Genomic DNA, 25,249 nt, shown 5'->3' with positions numbered 1-25,249 from the left:
GAGCAGGGTAATCTTCTGGTTCGAGATGTTGCACACGAGTATAGTGGAAAGGATGAAGTCTGTTCTCATTCAAAACGCGATGTACCGATCTGCTGGAGATATCTACCTCTTCGGCAATTTCTCTTATACTCCTAGTTCCATCTTCTTCAACGATATTCAGTATTGCCTCTTCATTAGCCAAGGTCCGTGCGGTTCGTGCACCTCCGCCAATTTCATTTCGATTCGGCAAAACTTTTCCTGTTTCTTGAGCCCTAGCACGTACTCTCAAAATTGTTTTGTAATCAGGAGAAGGTCGGTCAGGAAAACGACCAGAGAAAATTCTTACTGCCTCCCTAGCGTTCCGTCCGCATTCTCCAAAGATAATCAACATCTCAACATAATCGGCAGCTGAATACATCTCGGCAGAGTTTTACAACACGATTTCAGAGCTTGAGAAAACACAATGACAAATTAAAATGTTTAAATTGTCCACAATGACAAATTAAAATGTTTAAATTGTCAAGATGACACAAACATCTGTCAAAAAAAGCAGTGGACCATTTGATTACAATATTATAATATTCGATTGCGTAGCGACAAATTAAGTCCTCGATGGTATCCTCGTCTGATTGGTCAATTTCGCAATGTCTTTTCTCGCTTATTTTGAGAGTAAGAAAAATATAGTTTTTAATTTGCGTTTCAGCGTAATCCCACGAATTTGCCAGTCTTCTGTGGGGCGTCAGTCCTGCCATTCCCTGTATAAATAAAAGTGTCCGACGAATTTAGCAGTAGAAAAACCATTAACGCGAAATAAAGCTTATATCATGTAAATCCCTATGGTTCATTGATAATAAAATTCACTGTATATAGTTCTCCAGACCAATATTTTTATTTACTCAAACAGACAATAAATAGTGGAGTACAGCTTACGCCGTTTTTTAGTAGACAGCTTGTAGATATAATGTATAATAATATGCCGGGATATCAAAAATTATCTTGGTCACAGGTGGTCATGGATTTTCGAATAATTATCGAAGCTTTATCTCAAATCATTTTTTGAATGTCAAAATCAATTTTCGAGAGGACTTCCCACACTTTACAGTAATGCCGAAGGATTTTTGTGCATGCCTTACAAATTGTGTTGGTGTGTTTTACGAAATTGACTCTGTGACTCATAGAAAAGGTGCTGGTAGACCGTACCGAAGAAATCGTCAGTGGAGACGGACGTTTTCCAATCCATGAGCACCTTTGACCAAGATAATTTTTGATATTCCGGTAGAAGTAATTTATAATTTTAGGAGTAAATCTACGAACGGGAAGAATGGGAATATTTCCGTCTGCTTATGCAGTAGACTGTGATTATAGTGACTGGGATTCTACATATGAACATGGTCGAAGAGAACGTTATCTATTAGGCTACTTGGGTTCAGTTGAAACTCTCGCACATAAAGGAACGTCTGTTGTTTGTCAAGCTGTGAGAAGAGTTATAGGTAGTGCTGGTAATGATCCAGAATCTCAACCATGTATACTCGAAGTTTCCGATCAGGGCCTGAGAATGGTAGACAGAAGAAAGAGAAACGTTAGTACTTTTCATTTGGTTTTTAATTTAAGAATTTGAACTCATTTGGCGTGGTCTGATATGATACACGTGAATCGTAAATCATGATTTTCATTAACATGCGGTATTTCCGGCGGCTTTGCACACGGATAGGAATATACAAATGTCAATATCAAGGTAAATTTTTGTTTGAAAAGGAGAACGCACACTTTATATGTAATTCTAAAGACCACTCAAATGGGGATATTTTGATATCAATCGACGCGTCTTGAAATGACAAATATTTGATACCATTGCGCCAAAACGCTAACTCTATAAATAAAGCCGCAATCTATAATTGAAAATCAAAAACTTTCATTTACTTTATATGAGTGTGAAAGAGAGCGGTAGATACCCTTATCGGGTTAGTTTTGGGACTCCATAAATAAAGATAGTTATTTACGGGGGCTATTGACTTCTTAAGAGGGTTCACAGTAGGATGTATAATTGCAAAGATGACACTGAACCTGTAAAATGCGTTTAAAAGGGAATAGCCGAATCCGTAATCCCCCATAAATTACAAATGACAGTTTTATGAAGTGTTCTGACAGAAATCAGTTGGAAAATATTTCACGTTTTATCGATTTTGTCGCTTTATTAATCGAGTTACACATTTGGCGCAATGATATCAAATATTCGTCATTTCAAGACGCGTCCATTGATATCAAAATATCCCCATTTGAGTGGTCTTTAGAATTACATATAAAGTGTGCGTTCTCCTTTCTCTCCAGGTTGGTTTAAATCTCTGCTTGACCTGTCTTTTATCAGCTACAAAAGCGTTATGCAAGACCAACAAGTACTGAAATATTTTTCCCTTTTTGGTGCAATCATCGTCACGGCATCGATGTACAGTAATGTCCTAGAATTCTAACTTTTGGGGAAATTACGTTTTTCATCTTGTATGTCACTAGAATTTTCAAAAGTAATTTTGAATGCCTAAGGGCCGGTTGCACCAACGTGAGTTAAATTTAACTACCGATTAAAATATACGAAAACATTGTTATAATAGAGAGTTTTCGTCTTACGTTCCGTTAAAATAACCGGTACGCTATTCGCGAGCAATTATCGTAATCGCTTATTGTAATAATACTCGGTTACGCTATTGCCTAGCAACACTGGCGTTAGCGTACACGGTTATCTGAAAAACGTAACGCGAAAACTCTCTATTGTTGCAACAATGTTTTCGTCTATTTTAATCTGTAGTTAAATTTAACCCACGTTGGTGAAACCGGCCCTTAATCGTAATCAAATGCGAGATTAACTGAACACGTGATCAGATTGAACCAATCGTCACGCAATTGGTTGCTAAACACTTGAAGGAAATAATCATTGACATTTTTTTGCTATCCTTTAACTTTCGAAATCTAAGAAACAAACAAAAAAAATTCCGATTTTCAGGGAGTAATTTCAACTCTTAATTATATTAAGATAATTATACACTCAACCATTCCATGATAACGGACGGGACACTTTTTAAAAATATTTTTATACAGGGTGTTTTCGAAGTTGCGGCGTTCCTTGTAACACGAGGTACTATACATTATTCTTAAGAATTTTAGCCTAAATCTTCTTAGTAAAATGTTTGTATTAACGGAGATAATTGATTATATATTTTTATTGTTTTCTAAAATTTTGAGTCCGGTCCTGTCTATTTCTCCGCTGTACTAGATTAATAACTGACGTGGCCCAGGATGGGGTCCTTCTGGAAATCGCTCTGCGTACTCTCTGGACGCCGCAGCTGCATTCTGATAACGTGATAACATTGCCCATATACATTAGCAACATATCTGTGAGCTCATTATTTTCGTAATGATTAAGCCATTTCGACTAATTAGATGACAACTCTGACAGTATTTTTGATTAACGTCCATGCTCATTTGATTTTTTTTTGTCAATTCTAATTTCTAACAAATCAGCGCAAATTTGAGCAGGACCCCTGTATATCTTAGCATTTAGCATTTCTAGCATTAACAAAAGTAAATTTTTATATAATGTAACTTAGTACTGGTAAGGTAAGCTACAACTTCCCATTACATTTACATTTCTAAAATTTTAAATAGCGGTAGAAAAAAGGATACAAGTTGATAACGGACGGGACAAAAAAATACCCACTCATTTTACTATTAAATAAACTAAAGTAATTATTTGCGAATCTAAAGGGCCCCACATACCTACTGCGTTTTTGTTCGACGAACAAGTCTTTTCGAACAAAAACCACGAACACGAGTTGCACACACACTTCAGATTTATTTAAAGGTTTTAATGAGTGAATAAAAATCAAGTTATATTTGCATGCAGTGGCGGCGGCATTAGCTATAAAAGCGGATATTTTCTATAAACACAGAAGACTGGGAAGAGTTCTACAGGGTGTTAGTGAAAGGTGTGGCGAAATTTTAACCACGAGCTACTGGCTTCATGTAGAAGTCGGAAAAAATATTTAAAACTTCTATGTCAACAAATAAAATGACATCTATTTTTTGAGCTACAATTTTTTTTAATAGCTTTTAGTCTTCTACGTTGTCCTACAACCTCGCAGGTAAAATTTCGGCACATTTTAAAAATACACCCTGTTTATCATATTTTATAACACGTACACCAATGCGGTTTCCTTGTTTTAAAGCATATTTCCTAGAGGTCACTTTGCATTGGTGTACGTTTTATAAAATATGATAAACAGGGTGTATTTTTCAAATGTGCCGAAATTTTACCTACCAGGTTGTAGGACAACGTAGAAGACTAAAAGCTATTAAAAAAAATTGTAGCTCAAAAAATAGATGTCATTTTATTTTTTGACATAGAATTTTTTAAATATTTTTTCGGAGTTCTACATGAAGCCAGTAGCTCGTGGTTAAAATTTCGCCACACCTTTCACTAACACCCTGTATAAATTCCAGTAAGAACTTTCTGTTAATCTGGCGAAAATCCGTTATTTTCAAACAATAATTTGTGGCGAAATACAAATCGCCAAAATCTGGTTTTATTATTTGGTACTACACCACTGCAAAAACCGACGTTTTTTAACACCGTTCACCGCACACACTTCAGATTTGCTCAAATTGACAAGTCTGTTGAACAAGTTCGACGGACATAATCAGGGTAAACCTGATAATTTTCCTCATTTTTGTTCGCGAGCAAAAACGACGGTTTTCTAGACACACACTTCAGATTTGCATCGTTTTTGTTCGAACAGACTTGTTCGTCGAACAAAACCGTCGAACAAAAACGCAGTCTCTGGGGCCCTTAAAATGAACTAAACGGCAGTAATTTTTTTAATAAACTAGGCAAAAATGAATAGGGAATTTTTCCTTTTTTAAATTTTTTGTAACTACAGTTTAAAATTTGTAATGAAATGTGTTAGAAAAAAAATTATATACACATTAAATGTAATGTTTCAAGTACATGTAACATTTCAAATTTATCTAGTGTTTAAGAATACGTGGGAGGACTGGGGTAATTATTTTGCTTTCCAAGAAAAATTGTGGAATTCCCTATTCATTTTTGCCTAGTTTACAAGAATGCAATATAGTGAAACTTTTAGAACAAATCAATTGAGAAATTAAGCAATATGCAAGACCTTTTGATTTTTAATTCTCTTGCTTGCAGATAACGGATGGGACATAACGGACGGCCAAAAAATACTCTGCCTTAAAGGGCCCTATACACCTAGCGTTTTGTTTGCAGTACTTGTATGCGCATTCATGTTTGCAATACATATGATGATCACATACTACAGGATTTGATAAAACACTAACATTGTATTCATGCATGATGTCAAGTGTGTGGCTAATATATGTTCTTATATACTTTATTTTGTATGGAAAGACAAGTGGATTTTTTAATATTAAAAACTCGACCACACACCCAGGAGCTGTCACTTTCAGCGAACATGTGTGACGAGAACGTCAAGCTCGCTTGTGTTGCTATAATTATATACTTTGTCCAGAGGGAGATTGAGAGATTTTAAATTGTATTTATGTCAACCAATCTCTCGCTGGACAAACTTTAGCAGAATTAACTGATCAACACTCGAAAAAGTTGAAAAAGAAGAAAAGAGAAGTAGAATATCATATAATATACAATTAATGGAAGAACTACGAAGTTCGTCAAAAGATTATTGCAACTACTTGAGGATGTCTGAAGATAATGTTATAAGTTTGTTGGAAAAAATTAGACCCCTTATCGAAAAAGAGGATACAGTTCTGCGGACAGCTATTACACCTGAAGAACGGTTAGCAATAACAATTCGTTTTTTGGCCATTGGACGATCATATGAAGATCTTACATTTTCTGCAATAATTTCTCCACAGGCGCTTGCCAAAATTCTTCCCGAAACGTGCAAAGCCATTTATTGAATACTCAAGAAACTGTAGCGATGTTCAACGACTGAACCCGAAGTTAGGCCACACCGCAAAAATATCAAACACGTTTGATAGACTTATACTTGTATACTTGTATACTTGTATACATTACGGCAGACAAAAATCGGTCACTCACTGTGATTTTACTAAATTTTGTTTGAGCAAACCGTGTGCTGTCATATACATTTTCATTCGTGTGTGGACAAGACTTGTATCTCATACGAATTTACGCAATCAAGTTTGATAAACTGCCAGAAAGTGTGTGTTTCTGACAAACTTGTATCACATACTTGCATGCGCAAGCAAGTCCTGCAAACAAAACGCTAGGTGTATAGGGGCCTTAAAGTTACAAAAAAAATGTATTAATGTTAAATTTTAATTGCAAAAAACTTTATCAATTTCAAGATTAAAATTTATACAACGTTTTACCAAAATCTGCGAATCCCTGTGTTTTTGTAAATGACGTTTACTTTGAACATTGTGCCTACTTGCAACACATAGAATTTTGCTAAATAATCACTCTCCGCCGTGACTAAATAATTTTTTCTTCAAACGTCCGTAAAATATGACATTGCACTGCTGCATTGATAATGCTAAAGTGTCACTTCATTGTCATGGCATCACCAGCTGACCAGCGTCCGTGAAGTTATTATCTCCACTGAGGAGCGTCCGTGAAGTTATTATCTCCGCTGATGAGCGGCTGTAAAGTAAACTAGCTAAATCATTTTAAATCCGTACCTGGTTTTTTAACATGTCTTAAATAATTTGTTAGGAATGTTTAAAGAAAAAATAGTATTATGTTATTCGGAGCAAAAATGGTTTTATGTGCTTTGGCTGGTTTGTCTGCCTCAGTGCGTTCGGCAGGCAATCTACCAGCCGCAGTCGCAGCACATAAAACTTCATTTTTGCTCCTCATAACATAATATACTATTTTGCGCGATTGTACTCTATTTGGTTGTTTACCACGTCTGTTTCCAAGATGGTAAGCTCTGTTTACTCGTTGCTAACGATAAACTCGATGGTAAGTAATTTTTGGTGTTCTAGAACGGTAAGTAAAGTTTATTCAAAATTAATCGATTATTATAATAATTTTTATGTAGACGGAAGTTGAAGACAAGATGTGGGGGCACTTTCTGGAAACTCATAAAGCTCTTGTAGTCGGCTTTCCTTGGCGCTGCAATGAAATAGCATTAGCAAACTTGCCGCGACATTGGCATTGTCAAAATTTTCATACCCCGCATTTTCCTTGTCTTCTTGATTACACACTGAGATCGTTGGTTTCGAAAATTCTTCATTTATGTAGACGGAAGTTGAAGACAAGATGTTAGCACTTTCTGGAAACTCACACGGCTCTTGTAGTCGGCTTACCTTGCCGCTGCAATGAAACAATTTTAGTAACAGACTTGCCGCGACATTAGAATTGTCAAAATGTTCATACCCCGGATTTTCCTTGTCTTCTTGATTTCATATTGAGTTCGCTGGTTTCGAAAATTCTTGATTTATGTAGACAGAAGTCGAAGACAAGATGTTAGCACTTTCTGGAAACTCACACGACTCTTGTGGTCGGCATTCCTTGCCGCTGCAATGAAATAATGTTAGTGAACTTGCCGCGACATTAGTATTATCAAAATTTTCATACCACACATTTTCCTTGTCTTCTTAATTACACGTTGAGGTCGTTAGTTTCAAAAATTCTTTATTTGTGACGCACCCCACATTCAAAGTTTCTTCTACAATATCCACTTCGTTTTCGGAATCACTAATTTCATTCATTTTACTGCTTGTTTTTCAACACAACTGGCGATATTTGCGCACAAAAACTGCAATGGCGGTAGTTGTTTGCAGATTGCCTTAGAAACGCGATACAAAAATCGACATTGTGGCAACACGATGTGAAGGGCGTCGTATCGCATTGCATTCTAGTTAGGAATGTTTTGTAATAAATATTCAATCGCGCAAAAAATCTCATAAGCATGACGAACGTTAATGACAATGTACGGATCTCAGACAATATTGGAGTCGTCGCAAGCTCCTCCTCCAAACAATTGTCTTCGATCCGTACATTGTCATTACCGTTCTTTATACTTAATATACTATTACTTGTCAGTTGGATCCTTAACACAAAAAAATCGCTATTTTCAAGATCTACATTAAATATTCTACATATTGCATATTACATACTACACTTGAAAAGAAATTTAAAAGTTGTAGCACCATTTTTAAATTTTACGGCTAGGTTCCATTTTTCGTGGAATGGCTGCACTACAACATACAAAAAAATTTATCTAAGTTTTCGGGGTGCAGTCAAGATTAGACACATCTTGTTAATTTTTTTTTAACTCTGTGGTGCGTAACTTCAATGTCACTCTCACTTACTACGAATAAAGAATTGGTTTTTGCTTGACTATCTAAGTTTTAATCTTCTTTTGCTTTTAATGTACGCACGGAGACATTGGCGGGTACTAGAATTTACGATCAAACTAATTAAAATTTTATCTGGGTTTAGAGAGATTTTTCGAAAAAATTGTAAATCGAAAAGTAATTTGTTTTGATGAGTTCTATCACCGTTTAAATTTTTTTAACGCATTTTAATAACATACTGTATATTTACATTTCGCGACATAAGATCGCGAGATTTGGACATGAATGCTTTACGAAGATTCTAAATCTGAATGACAGCGATGACAGTTAATATTTGATTTACATCACACAAAAATTTGGTGGAAAAAGTAAAACTTACAAAGCTACCCATGGCTTGCTTGATCGCATCGACCACTTACCAAGATAAAGAATGGAGTATAACACATAATGCATTTATACCACGCCGTAAGCGTAAGAAATGTACGTGACGTTTTTTCAGTCACTTATTTATTATACGAATACATTAATTCCATCAGCTGGAACACTTTTTAACATTACCTATCTCAAAATTTAACAACCACGGAGCGTCGAGTATAAATTGGTTGCCTAGCAAATACCGTCAATGTATTGATCTGTGCTTTTTAAAACTGAACATAGGGAATATGTTCAGAGTTAAAAAAATATCGCGGTATACACAAATTATATTGGGTGATTCAAAATGATTGTGGCCAAGTATGGCAACTATGTAACGAAAATGTATGTGGCAACTGTGTGAATGGGGTAGAGTTGACATTTGTATGACATTTCATAAGCGTGCATTTGATTTTTTCAATTCCATTACATATTGATTTGACAACTTACAAAATTGCGCGACTATGAACTGTCAAGGAAATGTCAACTCTACCCTACCCACACAGTTGCCACGTAAATTTACGTACATAGTTGCCATACTTGGCCACAATCATTTTGAATCACCCAATACATTTTGTGATTTATGTACGTTATAATATAAGGCGTTATTATAAATGTTTCTAACATCTAGTTGGCGTAGCGACGGACCTAAATAAAGCGGACAGCCACCTACGATGCTAGAAACATTTACAATAACCATGTACATTTCATATTAGATATACATTCCTTAATTCAGTTAAAAATAAAATGCGATTTTTTAGCAGTTATTTACGAACCGACTGTGAGAAGATATTTATCGCGCATAAGCCCATTATTTAAGGCACGAACGATGGAGGAACGAGTGCTTCATTTGAGCGAATTTGCCGAATCAAAGTTTGTACAATATTTTTTGTAATTTGCCTCCATTTTGATTCTCTAATAGACATATTAACGAACGCGACGTCATCATCTGGGATGTCCTTATAGCCATTATTTCACGGAACATTTTACGAAAATTTTTAGGTTGGCAAAGCCGTCATGCGAGTCAATTTAAATTACAAAATGTGCAAAGAATTGTTTATCAGTATTTATCAGGCAACAAATTCGCGACCGTATTTTTGGCAATTTCACGTATTTCAGTGGGCGTACATGAAAGATTATCTTCCATATTTGTGTTTTGTGACAGAATTTGGATAAAACAAAAGGCAACTTTGAAGACTTGATCAAATTTTCACTTTTAAAATTAAGACATTACCAACCGCCACAAAAATCTCTAAATCGAGGAAAGTAAACATTTTTGTTTAAAAACGGTTTAAAAACGGCAAATTACAAAAAATAGTATAAAAAACGCGTTTCATAAGACGTTGAAGCACTCATTCTTTAAAATAACTCGTGGCTACGCCACTCGTTTTTTAATATTGAATTCGTGCTTCAAGACTGGTCTTGCGAAACTTGTCAATCATAATGTCAATCGAATTATAGCGATTTATTTTCACTCTTTCGAAATTTTCAACATCCAAATTGGAGAAATGGCGTTTTGTAAACCAGATTTTAGTATTATCAGGTCAAATTATTTTCAGAATGCTCAAAAAGGCTTTTTCGATGATTTTGAAGCACTAGTGCGCGAAATCTACGTTCGCGGTTAACAATTGCGGTAGTGAAACGTCATTTTGAAGATAGTGAATTCAAAATGACACAAAAATGAGAAGCAAAATTGAAAGCGCAATCTACCACTACTAATAATATTGCGGTATTAATGCGGTTCAAACACAAAAAATACTGAGCTGTTAGAGATACAGGGTGTCCCAAAAATGGCGTACTAACGGTGTAGAAGAGATTACCGTAAACGTCAGAAAAATGTTAAAAAAATTCTCTTGGACTTATTTACTGATTTGGCGGTCTTTGAAAGTGGCACTTAACACGTCAATTATTTTGAAATATATGTATGAAATTGTCATGACAGCTACCTCTAGTCGTACATATTATCACAAAGTACAAGATCAGTCACTACCAATATTTAATCCTGCGTAATAGAGAATTTAGAGGCTGTGGAAATCGAAAAAAATATTTTAAATCCACTACGGTAACATTGCAAGGTAATGATGTACGAATATATCTTTGTTTACATTGTATTACCCTTAATAATAATAATTGTTTGGAAAATGACAGTTACAAGTTATATTTTGATAGAACAATTTTAACTGACATTCATATTCAGCATAACAGACCAGACACTATTATTTTAAATAAACAACAAAAGCAAGCATATCTTTTAAATATAGCTGCTCCAAATTCACACAATATAACACAGACATATAATACAAAAATTAATAAATATTTAGAACTCTCCGTTGCTATGAGAAATCTTTGGTGTTTAGAAAAAAAAATCGATTTTACCATTTATAATTTCAGCAACAGGAATAGTACCGCAATCTCTTTTTAAAAATTTAAAAATTTTGGACTTAGAGAACACATTGGTGGTTGAAATTCAAAAAGGTATATCATTATACTCATGTCATATCGTGAGGAAATTCCTTAACATTGACACAGAACATAAAACACAAAAAAGTCAAAATGTAGAGGCGAGACGCCGGTAATTATGTTGATAAGCACTGCACTATTACTTGATAGTATTGTTGCGGCGTTGTACCGCAGGAAAAGAATTGTTGATTTTTGAATGTTGATGCTTCTGAAGATGAATCACGGATTCGACTTCCTCGTTGGCTGATCACGGATCGCACTTTTTTGATTGTCTGGATCACGGATCCGACTTTCTTCAATTTGTTGACACTGGATCACGGATCCGGCTCGAAGGACCAAAATGTTGCGGTACAACGCCGCAACAAGTATTATCCGTAATAGTGTATGTACTCCGGCAAAATTGCCGTGCCGCCGGGTGGGATACAAAAAATTGATTGTTTGTCGGAAACATTTTTTCCATATTTTTTTCATGTACATTTAGGCATCCTCGATAAGGTAGTAAGTAGTTTGTACGCCAATTTTGGGACAGCCTGTATATAAGAAAGAATTTTATCCTTACCATAATTAAGTTTATGTAACAAAATACATGTTGCCTAAAATAGTTTCAAAAATAGTCCTAGATTTAATAGAGAAATTTAAAATTTTAATTTTAAAATTGCTACACCGACATTTTATTGTACAATCGCGGCCTTCCAAAAGTGAACGATAGCTTGCGAAAATTTCCGTATTTTTCGTTGGATTAAATCAGGCTGTATTCATTGGCGTTCGTGCAGCAGGCGTTACTATTTTAATAATAAAAAGTTGTAATAATAAAAATGAGACTGAGAAGTAATTAATACCTTATTAAAGTGAAAGTAAACTTTAGTAAAGAAACCTGTCCAACACCTATTCGCATTGGCCTCTCAAGCTTGTTTTCTTGCCAACCCCTGTTTATATTGAAGATGCAACTCTTATTGCAATGTAATTTTCTCGCCACAGCAGCCAACGACCAACTTTCTTTTACCTTTGCAATAGCCCTCCCTAGCTGTCTGCATCGGAGTGAGATGTGGCTGATGTAGCATTTAAAAAAATAGTTTTCATAATTTTTTTATCGCTAGTGTCAAACTTTGACATTTTAGGACGCCTATGATTCAAACTATAAAAAAAAAAACGTTCACTTTTAGATGGCCGCGATAGTACGTTTGAAAACTCTAAAATGCAAATGTCACTAAGTTTTATTTACTTTATAGGAATTAATATGTAAAATCGGTTCAGCCAAAAATCGTTGTACAAATCTCATGCGTTAAGTACTTAAGTCATTGTATTCACAATCGGTTAGTAACTTACAGCTTTTCGAACCCCTTAAACCTTGGAAAGTGAGCGATTGCACGCATAAACTTCAACCGGTCAGTAATGAGACGTAATCGGTCAGTAATGAAACCCATTACTGACCTGTAGCGACACTTTTATTATTATCGCACCAGTCGCGAAAAAACTCTGTACGTTTTTTGGTATCGTAGTTTGCTCTTCTTAGGTAAGAAATTTTGTGCGGATTCCCGTAATTCTGGGGGAATACACCACCCCACAATTTATTTGTTAAAAAATCTGAGCAAATATCATTTTGCTGTGACTTCTGTGAACTAAAATTTAAAACAATCTCAATCGTGCAGCGCCTGCTAAGTGTTAATATTCTGCCGAAATAAACGATAATACATATTATGGAGGTTAGTTTTTATTTATTTTTAGAATTTGCGTCTTTAATAGGTCTATTATTGTATTCAATTTGGAGTCGTTTATGTCTATCTATTAAAGCACTCGTAGTTTAATAGATCTCTAAGAAAATTTTTATCAATATTTCAGTGTATTATTGTCATTTACACCAAAAAAACTTCCAATATTAATGTTCAAACTCTACTTTTTAACATCTGTTGCAGATGTAATTGCATCCGTTACCTTGAATTACCAATTAATACAAAATTCTCTAGAATTTGAAAATTTAATATTTTTATTTAAAAATTAAAACAATTATTATTAAATTAAAATAATCGAATTGACAATTGTTACAATTTACTAAATTGAATTAACAAACGTTGGTGGCCACTTTCAACACTAGCTGTGACTTCCTTTTGTTAGCTCCTTTTTAGTTTCAATCTCTACTTTGCATTCATATCATCCCTTCGCAATAAATCCATTTGGAATTTTGGAATATTTTGAGGTTAGGTTTTCTTTTTTTTTGTAGAGCGGCATTTCGTATTTTTACAAGGGTAATGAAAAGGTAACTAGATGTAAATAATTTTATTCCACACTGTACTATTATTACTCCAACAGACAATATTTGTCTATAATGGACAGTAGGTACTGTTACGTTATAAATTACGCTCCCGAAACTGGGCAACCCTGTTACCGGTTACAAATCCGGAATGTTCAGGGGTATAACGAACAAGTCGTAGCTTCGACTCGGTTTACAATGCGAACCACGAGAAACGCCGACTGAAGCTGAAAAATTGGTGAGAACAGCCCGGAGTACGGGAAATGATACACAATCTTCCAACTAATCGTTTATTCAGATGTCAACAATGAAAATAATGATATAAATGGAAAAGTAAAACAACGAAGCCTGACTAGCCTAATGGCGTGTACAAATTTCAATAACCTAACTCCTCGGAGGGTCCTCCGGGTCCCAGACGTTCAACAAACGAGTACCGGCAAAATAATAAAAAAATCCTTTCTTTAGCGAAGGAGGAAGGCCGACTGATCCTACGTAACGTCGCTATTCGGCTACGCCGCCCGCATAAGCGGAGAGGTCCTCCAAGTTTTTCTTCGCTCCGAAAAAAAAAATGAAGTTAAGATGTTTTTCTTCGGTACGGACCGGTGAAGAACCACGCGCAAAAAAATGTTCGGTGAGCGCGATACACAATTCCTGGCGAGGTCGCTCACGGATTGATAATCGTTCGTGAATATAAAAACCCGACGGACTTGATAAGGAAATGTTTTCTTAAGTTAGTACAATTATTGAAATCACGCGCCTTATGACAAAACTGGAACTTTAACAGTCGAACAAATTATAAATCCTAAACGCGATATACAAATTAAATGCAACTGATGGAAACTATTCACCCGTCGAAATAATGAGTTGACAAGGGAAATTTGACAATAGTTAAATACTCGTACAAACGCTCAATTAGTTCGACGGAGTGACAAATTATACAACCAAAACTTTGGGAACCCACGGCCTGTGGAAAATGGTGTGTCACCACTGCTCCTGACTTGCTAGAGGGTAGATCCGGCACCTTCCGGTGAGTCCGGGGACGACCTGGACTGTCAGGACTCGACGAGATCCTGATCCGCAAAAGCGTTCGGTCTGGAACCTTCCGTAGTGAAGTCCGTGATCCGCTTGGCGATGTGGGCGGTGGTACTTAGACGAATCGTCTCCAACGGCCCTCGTGAACTCCACTACGTCGTCTCGTCGGCCCTGCAAATTCACTCGATCACTGTCCCCTTGACTCTCTCCAGGCACTCACAACACTACCGGCAAAAGGTCGTGAAAAATCTCCGTACCGTCTCTGGTTCCCCCGATTTATAGCTTCCACCCTCTCTATGCGCAGATTTTTCGGCGGAAGTCCGAGTACGTTTCCGTCGCGATGGATTCTAGAACATTCTAGAAAAATCGCGAAGATTTACAAACGCGCGACGATTTAAATCGTAACAGTACATATAGGTATACCGAGTATGACGTTCAACAAAAATTGTCAACATTCTTGATATTGCATTTTATTACTAAGAGGCCGATTTCAAGTTGACTTGTATTGTCATGGTAACGGCACAAAATTGCAAGTTTGAGAAAGATGACGCATATTAGTAATTAATGTGTAGGACAAAGATAGCTACACATTTGCGCTCTTGTTTTTTTTTAAATTTTATTCTTTTTCCCCATAATGGCAAAACTGTATTTATGAATACAGAAAGATACGCTTGTTTGAAAATCACACAAAAAATGTATGGGTGCAATTAAAAAACCAAAGTTGGTTGCCATAGCAGCGAAACAAAAGAAGATAGGAACAAACTAGAAAGACCAGATGATGCAGGATAATACACCAATCAACTTCTATATTAAATTAAAAAATTGTCAAATTAAAAAGTTACAGCCAATATTTGATACTTTTGTTCCACCCTGTAGATATTTCAGTCATTTTATTGATTTTGGATGTTAGGGAAATACGTAATTTTGTGTAGTTACGACATATGATTGACATTCAACTTTTATCAGTAGCAGCTAATAGACTTTAATCTTTTTCATTCTCCCCCCTACGAAAGTGTAACTTTCTATTTTAATAAGGCGATTGAAAGCGAAAATAAAACATGCTAGGGGATCTATTGCAAAAAAGGCTAAATGTCAAAAACATCATTCGTTGCACACCATTCAATGAAATTTTCATAGGCTTCATTGTACCTACCGGTCTTTGGAATTGTCCGACAACACACTTCTGCACGCAATATATGCAGCTTCTTCAATGAAATGTATTTTTAACTAAATTATGACCAAGTATTCAACAACAACGATATTTGATAAATGTAAAAATAGTAGTTTATTTAACGAGTTCGTGTGTAATTTGGGTTTTTTTTTGTCTCGTTTCACTCGAGTCCAAATTACAAAAGAACGAGTTGAATACAACGTTTTTTTGTTCGACGAGCCTCCCAAACGCTCCAAATCGCTGAAAATCTTTAAAATTAGCTTGACGTTCCTTTTTGACAAGTTGTCAAATTTATCATAATCCGTTCACACAGGGGAAAATTATCAAATTCTGACAGTGTCGAACAAAAAAATAATGTTTTTGTATTGTTACTAAAGTAACGTTAACAACAAGTCAGCTTATACTAATTTTATTATAATCACTGAATCATTGTACAGGTCATTATAAATGTTTGTAACAACTAGTGGGCGTAGAGGCGCACCGAAAGCATGGCGCACAGCCACCTACGATGGCACAATCATTTATAATGACCCCGAATTTTATTAAATGTCGATGGGAAAATGAAAAGTTTAATACATTACACGTAATGTAAATAACTATATGTATATACAGGGTGTCTCAGCTAAGAATTTTGAGCCTAATATTTCGGTTATTTTCCAACGGATTTTTGTGAAATTTAAACTGCAGATATTTTAGACGGTAAAGAGTAAAATCCCGTTAATGGAATAATCCAAGTCTTAAAAACGTAATTTTTACATGGCTTTTTAAAATGTTGAATCACTTAAGATTTATATCAAAAAATTGATCGTCAATAAAAAATGCTGTAAGGAGAAACTCTTCCTTGAAAGACGTCTGGTTTGCAAGAAAAAGAAAAAGATTGTGATAAACGGTGCTGCAGATGCAAAAATGTAGACGCGTATGAAACAAACGCACACTATCGCCAAATTTTTTATAAAGTTAAAGACAACATTTGGACGTAATTTATTATACTGGATGCTTTAATTCTTCCATAAAGGACTAAAACACGATCGGGATATTTTAGCAAGCTAATTTAGTTCACGTACGCTTCCTGTGTCTTCAAATAAATTGACGGCTCGCTAAACCTTAAATTTTGTAAAGCCTACATTTGGATAGTATTCCACAAGAAAACGAACTGTGTCATTGAAGTTCTACAACACTCTCCATAGGCAAAAATTGTTTCCTTTTTCAACAATATTGAAATTTCTGCCATTGCAGTCTATGTTTAGAGTATTTTCAATAAATTTACACAATTTGACTTTTCTAATAAAGCGCGCCCACTTTTGACAGATTTTAAGGGGTGTATAAAATGTTGCTTGGCAACTTTTCATCAATTGTTTCAAAAGGTAACTGCTCAAATACCTTCAAAATTTAGACTAAATTTTTAACAACAAAATCTAATCTTTTCGTTGAATCAGACGAGTGATTTAGTTAAATGTTTGTGTAGACACCTATTTTTTAATGTTTAACAATCTAATAATAATTGCGCTTAATTTTCAATAAAGGAAACACGTGTTAAAAGTACAAGTACCAAACTTGAGGTTATTTTATTATTACTAACTAGCTGACCCGCCTCAGAATCAATAAATGTTGTGTTAACTTATTAGCTGAATTGAATGAAGTTTTTTTATTAAGATAAAATGAATAATCAAAATGAATTGAAATTTAATGATTTAATGCATACACAAATTTAATGCTTACACATAGGTATTTAAATTTAATGCTAAGCACTACGCCCTCTGACGGAGGTTATTGGTATTCACGTCATGTGATGTGCAAATGTGATTAACTCCCATGAATTTACGACAATTCATTGATGAGTACTGAAAAATTAAGTTTTTTTGGTAAATTCATTTGCAAGAAGTGAGAGTATAATGAGTAGTAGAGCAAATTGCTGTGTCCCGAGTTGTAACTAACTATGCAGTGAATTTTTTATCAATGAACCATAGGGATTGACATGGTGTAAACTTTATTTCATGTCCGAAAAATAATTTTGAAATTAGCAATAGAAGCACCATTGACGCGAAATAAAGCTTATACTTTATACCATGTAAATCTCTATGGTTCATTGATAAAAAAATTCACTGTATAAAAGTAATCCGGAATTAGCAACCAACATAAACGGATTGAATATTTTAATGAGTTTGGTTGGGATGCAGTCAACATCTGACGGGAAGAAAATATGGAAAATTAAATACAAAACTGGTAAGAGAATTACTAAGCATATGCGTGTTTGTTGGAAACATTTTGTAAATGACAATTTTGTTCCACTGGTTTGTTGGTTTGATGGTTTGGACGCACTGTTCACTTGTTTTTGTTTAATAGTTTCGTGGTTAGGTATGCCGCACAGCAATAAATGTGCAACCCTAAAACAGCTTCCCCCGCAACGTAGCATTACTTGGGGTAGCATTTAAATAATTGCAGACAGTTGACGTACTTAAATGCATAATTAATTAGATACTCGTGCGATACACTGAATAAGTGAATAAGCCCATTTCTAGTGTTAGCCATGACATAGCAGCGGGTATGTTCGCAATTTCTACACGGATGTTGGCCTTGTAGGGTCCTTTGATGGTTGATATAAACGCGAGATTTCAAAAAAAAAAACACAAACAAAATTGCAAGGGGACAAATCCTACTACAAATTGCCTCTTATTGAGGTGAGACTCCAGTTCTTCGTCTTATCGCACTCCCGGTTTGTCTGAAATCATGGTCTGAATGTAGTGACCCATGTAACAATTGATTTCTGGTTCGGGACACGACCCAACATTGAAGCAATCTCGGAAGGGTTGCGATCACAGAAAATCAGTTTGAAAAGTAGACCTCGACGGCAAACGCAGGCTTTCCACTCTTCCAACGCATGATGGCAGCTGACAGGGATAGGGAACAAATCTTGAAAACCACGGCTTCCGAATGAGACCACTCGCGTTCCATTACGACCCCTACAGTCTGAATAGCGCGCATTTAGAAAAAGGAAGTTATGTTGTCGCACCCTGTACAATGCAAAAGTAGGTGTTGTTGATCACCATTGATCACACTTGGTGTTAAAACTCAGCTGACGTTAAATCTCAATTAAGTTCAAATTGTCGATGCGCGCACAATGACAGATTGTGACAGATGACATAACCTTTCAAAATGAATTTTCTTCATAATTTTTTTTTCGTTAGTTATTCGATGTTTTAACAGTTATTCTGCTAATCGGGGCGGAGACAAATCCAACAATATAAAGATCATAAAAATCTGTCCAGCCGTTCTTGAGTTATAAATGGCGTAACTAACCCGGTGTATACCGGGTGATTCAGTTTGGTATTCGCGGCCCTACATCTTTTTTGTTTTAAGAAAAAAGTATAGCAAACCATATATATTTGTAAATCGCTTGTGAAACTACAATAGTTGATGTTGTCAAATCTTCTCTACGATGACATGTCAAAGTTAAGAGTCAACTTTTTTTTTAAATAGTACACTATACATTTCTTAGCCTATTCTTGCAAAGCTTTTTTTTTCTACATTTGAATGTGTAAAAAAAGTTGACACATCAGAAAAAATCGAGAAAAATAATAAAATATGATTTAATTTATTCGAAAGCGTTATTTTCTAAAAAGAGCTAGTAAGCCAAACATTTGTAAATTCGCATTATGTTGGTTCCCTGCATGTCACTATTTACAAGACAACCACGTAGCCAAAAAATAAAATGATTTGACCTTGTTTGTTTTCAAGCCTCGGGTGCGCCTCGGCCAGAAAACTGAGACTCGGACGAAATACCAAATCCATACTGAATTTACTATGCTAAATTCGCGTTATGTTGGTTCCCTGCATCTCACTATTTTAAGAATTACATAGCCAAAAAATAAAATTATTTGACAGTGAAATACCCGATCAATCCTGAATTTACTTTATTCGAATATTAGAATTTACACTTAATCGAATTTTACATAGTCACCTATTCAAATATTCGAATAATTCGAATACGATTCCCAAGACTCATCATGTCATTCATGCACTATCAAAATTCAACTACATATTTTCATCGTGTATGCATTCAAAGCGGTATAGTCAGGAAGAAGTTAGGTTTCGAAGCCAGGTGTTATATCATAGTTATTTATTTAAATGTAGGTTATAACATATAAACCATTCACGATTATTTCAAATTCGGACTATCTATGAAAATCTGACATTTTAGTTGGCAGTATTGTGATTTGTCTTAATAAATCTATTTTAGGTTATAATTCAATCGAACACTGCTCCCAAGTTGTTACATTTTTTAAATAATTGAACGCATTAGGAACAATAATCGTAAAATTGTAACTGAAATGAAACATACATATTTGTAGGGCAGTTCTGGGTAAATTCTTATTAACTAAATTAATGACGGAATTGACAACAATGCGTATATTTAAAAACGAAACGTCATATGACAGGACCTGACGCCAATCTAACAAAAAAATATCGCGGCCTCCTGCGTGTTTCAAATAATCGTGAACGGCTATTTATTTAGATGTAGGTACGTTAATAATTGACGCTATTAATGTCAAAATTCAATTGTCTCCATGGCTAACTAGCTCTTTTTAGAAAATAACACTTTCGAATAAATTAAATCATATTTTATTTTTTTTCTCGATTTTTTCCTATTGCAAGTGTCAACTTTTTTTACACATTCAAATGTAGAAAAAAAAACTTTACAAGAATAGACTAAGAAATGTATAATGTACTATTTAAAAAAAAAAAAGTTGACTGTCTTAACTTTGACATATGTCATCGTAGAGAAGATTTGACAACGTCACCTATTGTAGTTTCATAAGCGATTTACAAATATATATGGTTTGCTATACTTTTTTCTTAAAATAAAAAAGATAGTGGGGCGCGAATACCAATCTGAATCACCCGGTATATGGAGATTGAACCTTCACCGTCTAAAATATCTGTATTTTAAATTTCATAAAAATCCGTTGGCATATATACCGTGCGATCGAAGAAATAGAGAAAGCTATAACCATTATGGTTTACTCGGTTTATTTTTTATTCAATAGCACGGTATAACTTTATAACTACTTAACAATATTCACTTGTTTCAGCAAAATGAACCTTGCATCGATTACTTCTATTCTCTCAAAAACGTATCATTTTGTGCTTTTCATCCCCGTGATCATCGCTACTTGGGTTTCATAACCAAACATCCAACTCTTCAACGGTTTGCCTGTCATGTATTTCGTGGGACGGACTCAACAAGGCCTGTAGCTGAAGCAGTAGGGTAATGTAGTACTATAATAATTAAATTTTTAATCATCTTCACATTTTCATATACATTTAGTCGTGCCTTTCAAAGGTTCTACCAGAAGTTTATAGAGACTGCATACCCTGTTGAAGACATCTACATTGAATAATTTCTGTAGTGCAATAATAATGTAAATACCACATTTAACGCTGTGTCGTCAATAAAATATAATAATTTTAGATTGTTGTTTCAATTAAATTCAAATAAAAAAAATACACTGGTCAACAGCCAAAATAATTCCTGGGCACAATAAGCTAATTTAGGTTAATATGTGCTTGCTAATTATGAATGCAATGGTAAAAAATAATTATTAACTGTAGTCTCAATCAGTTGCTCCGACCGCTCGCGCCCGTGCGGTTCTCGCCAGAAAGCCTCAGTTTCACCCTAAGGCAGTCTCCAGCTGTGCGAGGAACAAGGCCCGAAAAACAGGTAAGGCCTGTGCCTCAACTCGCACACGAGGCAGGCGCTCCTGGTATTAGAAACAAGCGAAAGAGGTGTCCTCGATCTTGGGTTTTTCAATCCTTGGGAGGAGAGCTACCTAGTCCCACAAGTTCTGCTGCGCCATGAAGATCAGCTGCGGGTGTGCCTCACACCACAGAGTGTGCAACGTTCCTATGTATCCCCTCCTATCTGGTTCGGCAGTTTGAAGACAAGGTAGTCGGCGCGCGGCGGCAATAAATTGGAAGCTAAAGTGTGGTCGCTGAACAGATGGAGTAATAAAAAAAAGGATGTGGCGTTAGTTGCCCAGATCGATATACGCCGAAACCTGTTTCACAATGAGGCAAGTTCTTTGCCATTTATCATTCTCATAAGAATATGATATAGCTGATAGACTGAGAAAAATGTTGCATTCATTGCGTGCACATCTTCTCCAAACATGAACACGTGGTCAAACTGCCGTCAAGTAATTTTTGTGGATGTACAGTTGCGGCCGTTGAAATCTCAGACAGAAAAAAATTAAACACTGTATAAATTCCGAAATTTGATTAGAGTAAACAGGATTTTCACCAAGGATTATAAAGTCAGTGTCAGTATTTGACATATTAGGTCAGAATCACGCGTAACTTTTGAAATGCCGCAATTATCTGATTTGCAAAAATGTGTTTGACTAAGGGACGATGTGAGTATAGGAGCCATTGCGAGAGAAATTAATGTGGATAATGTTTGAGTGACATTTTGAGAAACGTCACTTTCAATACCATTTACAAAGCTAAAAGTTTGGCGTTGTCAAAGTGTCTGAGTTTTCAACGGCCTCAACTGTACATCAGGGTTTCAAAATTTCCGCACGTTTTGAATAAGCCAATTGGAAGCTGCTGTTTAAAATACGTGGGCACTAGGGGGCGACTCTGTTTAATCCCACCCTTAAACTGGACGCTGCACAGAGGATTAACATAATTTTACCTGTTTCTATTCCTCCATAATGATAAATAGATATTCCGAAAATTTCATATGAGAATTGGGGAGAGGGGTGATATTAGAATTGGGTGTGTGGTGGACACAGACTCTAGCAAGGCAACCACCCCGAACCCACCCTCGAGGAAGACCCGGAAATCGGATCCAGCTAAATAATAAAACCGTTGAAGCTCGTGAACAAGGGGATTGGCTGGGATAACGCCTGCGACCTGCCGAGGGGGACACTCACGTCGTCCACATCACATCCATCTCGTTGCCAAATCGTCAACTTCGGGGAGCTGCCTGCTATCCTAATCTTTGCGGCCCGAAGACCGGCCCCCGTCCACCTTACGCCTGCCTCTCGGTCCCCGATGAGGGGAGCATCATTTTCCCAGCTCATTCATCTCAAAGACCATGCACTTTGCTTCGTTGTCACCTTCGGGGAGCTGTTTGCTCCCCTAGTACAAAAGTGGGTGACCCGGGGGCCATCCACCCCTGTCCACCTTTCGGGGACATCATTCGATGAGCGGAGCAGATAAACCTCCTTCTAAACCGCCCGATTTGCACATAAAGTTTTCTACGACAAACCGTAGACCCGGTGGCACCACGAGGAGATCTGGGCGGGCTGTCCACCCACGATCTCGGAAAACTACCTGCCGCGGTGTGATCTCGAGCGGTGAGTGAACAACTTCTTCCACCAATCCTCAGGGCAGTGCCACCGCTGCCAGAAATGGGAATACGCACAAAGACAATGCCGAGCCACTCCTCGTTGCGTTAAGTGTGTCGCGCAGCATCTGACGAAAGACTGCACGAACCCCCGGAAACGGCGAAACTCGCGAACTGCGGAGGTAAATACCCTGTAAGTTTCCGTGAATGTCTTGTATGGCCCTGGCTACAGACGGACAAAAGCGGCGACGTCAGGACGAAACCTCTGACTAACCCACTAACCAAAGCTTCAACCGCCGAAAAAATGACGCCCCTGAAGCCGACGAAAGAGGACAAGGAGTCCAACAAAAAGAAGAACAACAACTTGGAGAACCAGGAAGGAAAGAAAAAGGAACCCGCGAAGGTAACCCTTCCTCGCGGTGAATTCTAGAGGGAAGAAGCCACCCTCATACGCGAACACCGCTCGCGTTTCCAAACCCGGCCAGAATGTCAGCGAGTTCGCAAAAAGGATCGACGCGCTCTGGAGCGTCTTCTCGGAGACGAGACCGACGGTGGAGCAAATGCCCCACTTCAAAAAGCAAACAGATGCTCTCACAAACTGGATGTGTTCACTTAATGGCCAACAATAAGCTCAGACCATCTTCCTTAAAGATCAACGCTTAGAACGCCAACGGCCTGACGCACGCGAAAAGGGAAAAACTCAAAGCATTTGTGGAAGATTACTGTGTAAATATGATACTCGTTTGCAAGACACATCTCCGATCTGGAAACAAAAATCTCAAAATAAGAAAATTTGCCTTTTACCGCAACAAGAGACCGGTCGGATGTCAAGAAAAACATGGATCACGAGACATTTGTGATACCTCAACTCGTCAACATGGAGGTGACAGGTACACTCGCTGTGTACGCTCAAATTGTACACAGCTTACCATCGTTGCCCGGGATCTCAACGATAAGCATTTGTCTTGGCACAGTAGAATCACCACTCTGAAGGGCCGTGACCTGTTCGATTTTGTGGAACAGCCAAACATGATAGGCACGGGTCCGGACTCGCCGGGTTTCACAAGGGGGAAGAGGCTGAGCGGATGTCCTGGATATTGCCATCATCACCATCAGAGACATTGCACTTCAAGCACGTCTACGTATAAGTTTTAAAGTGTCTATTCATTGTTTATATCTAATGAATTTAAATTCCAAATGGCGAACTTAGTAAATTTGTAACGTCGAATAATAACAATAATAATAACGTTAGCTTAACACTTTAGTTTCACAACTTGAATGATGTTTTGGTACATAGAACCAAAGTATCTCCAAGGAATTGTCTGAGTTTTAGGTACGTGTAAATCGAAAAAAGGGCTTCAAAAAGTGACGAGGAAAATAATTTTTGAGCAATTAAAATCAAGACCAGTTGTCACTTGCTCCATGAACCCGTCCCAACCGGGCATACTGGGGTGTTCTACGATTTTCCACACAACCAGAACAAGTCTGGCGCTGGGGGCAGTATTTCACCACCATCTTCATAGACTCCCTTTAAGTTGTTAACCACACATACTAAACTAAGTTAAAATAACTTATTTGCTCGGTATAGGCCCTATACGTGATGTTTGATGAGCTCAAAACTTGTTTTCATTGATTTTGCCCAAATTCCATTTTTCGAGGTTTTCGGTTATATGGTACTATCGCGGCCAAAATACTTTGGTCGTCAATGTGACATAAATGACATTCAATTGTAAAGCAAACTTTAGGATGTTTAACCTTATTTTTTACTACTGTCAAAATTATTTTAATCTATCAGTGTCATACGGGTGGGGTAAATCCCAGCTGCGGAGGCAGGGTTCAAAAGCAAAAGATCAACATGGTCGCGGTTTAGACAACCTTCAGAAGCAAGTAAGACGATTCTACATTTATCAAAAACTGAAGGTGCCATATTTTTGACAAGAATAATTTGAAATTGTCATGTATATTGACATTAATACTTGATTTACATTTGAAGTGTCAAAAAGTGACGACCAAAGTATTTTGGCCGCGATAGTACTTTTGAAAGAATCATTGGGCCTGCAAGGTACCCGTCAGAAGTGAGCTCAAAGCTAAGTAAATATACTTCAAGTTCATCACCAATGACTTTTCTCATGGAAGGAGTATTTTCGACGATATTTAACAAAATAAGAGACGTAAACATAACTTTTTAACTTTTTGAAAAAATACCCAATTTTTGAAGAGCTGTATCTCGGGAACTACTGGACGCACAGAGCTCACATAGGCCTCAAATTGTAGTGAATTTAAG

General features: G+C 36.6%; 1 protein-coding gene and 1 long non-coding RNA gene across 2 annotated transcripts in view; one reads left to right on the top strand and one right to left on the bottom strand.

Annotated features, from left to right (window-relative positions):
• Nucleotides 1–21,086, top strand: part of Aplip1 (JNK-interacting protein Aplip1) — a 45,436-nt gene extending 24,350 nt beyond the window's left edge. The window contains exons 4-6 of the mRNA XM_069062048.1: nucleotides 1,278–1,558; nucleotides 20,708–20,883; nucleotides 20,944–21,086. Coding sequence (XP_068918149.1) covers nucleotides 1,278–1,558; nucleotides 20,708–20,883; nucleotides 20,944–21,016 — 530 coding nt within the window. The 3' untranslated portion in view covers nucleotides 21,017–21,086. The remainder of the gene's footprint in view (nucleotides 1–1,277; nucleotides 1,559–20,707; nucleotides 20,884–20,943) is intronic.
• LOC138141330 (uncharacterized) lies at nucleotides 6,973–8,077 on the bottom strand. The gene is made up of 2 exons (XR_011163091.1): nucleotides 7,574–8,077; nucleotides 6,973–7,513 (listed from the first exon to the last, which is right to left on the bottom strand). It is a non-coding gene; the product is annotated as an uncharacterized lncRNA (long non-coding RNA).
• Nucleotides 21,087–25,249: the final 4,163 nt, after the last annotated feature.

This window comes from Tenebrio molitor, chromosome 1, assembly GCF_963966145.1.
Source record: "Tenebrio molitor chromosome 1, icTenMoli1.1, whole genome shotgun sequence".
NCBI classification, from domain to species: domain Eukaryota; kingdom Metazoa; phylum Arthropoda; class Insecta; order Coleoptera; family Tenebrionidae; genus Tenebrio; species Tenebrio molitor.
The sequence above is the reverse complement of the archived record's forward strand: the minus strand, read 5'-3'. Positions and strand labels throughout refer to the sequence as shown.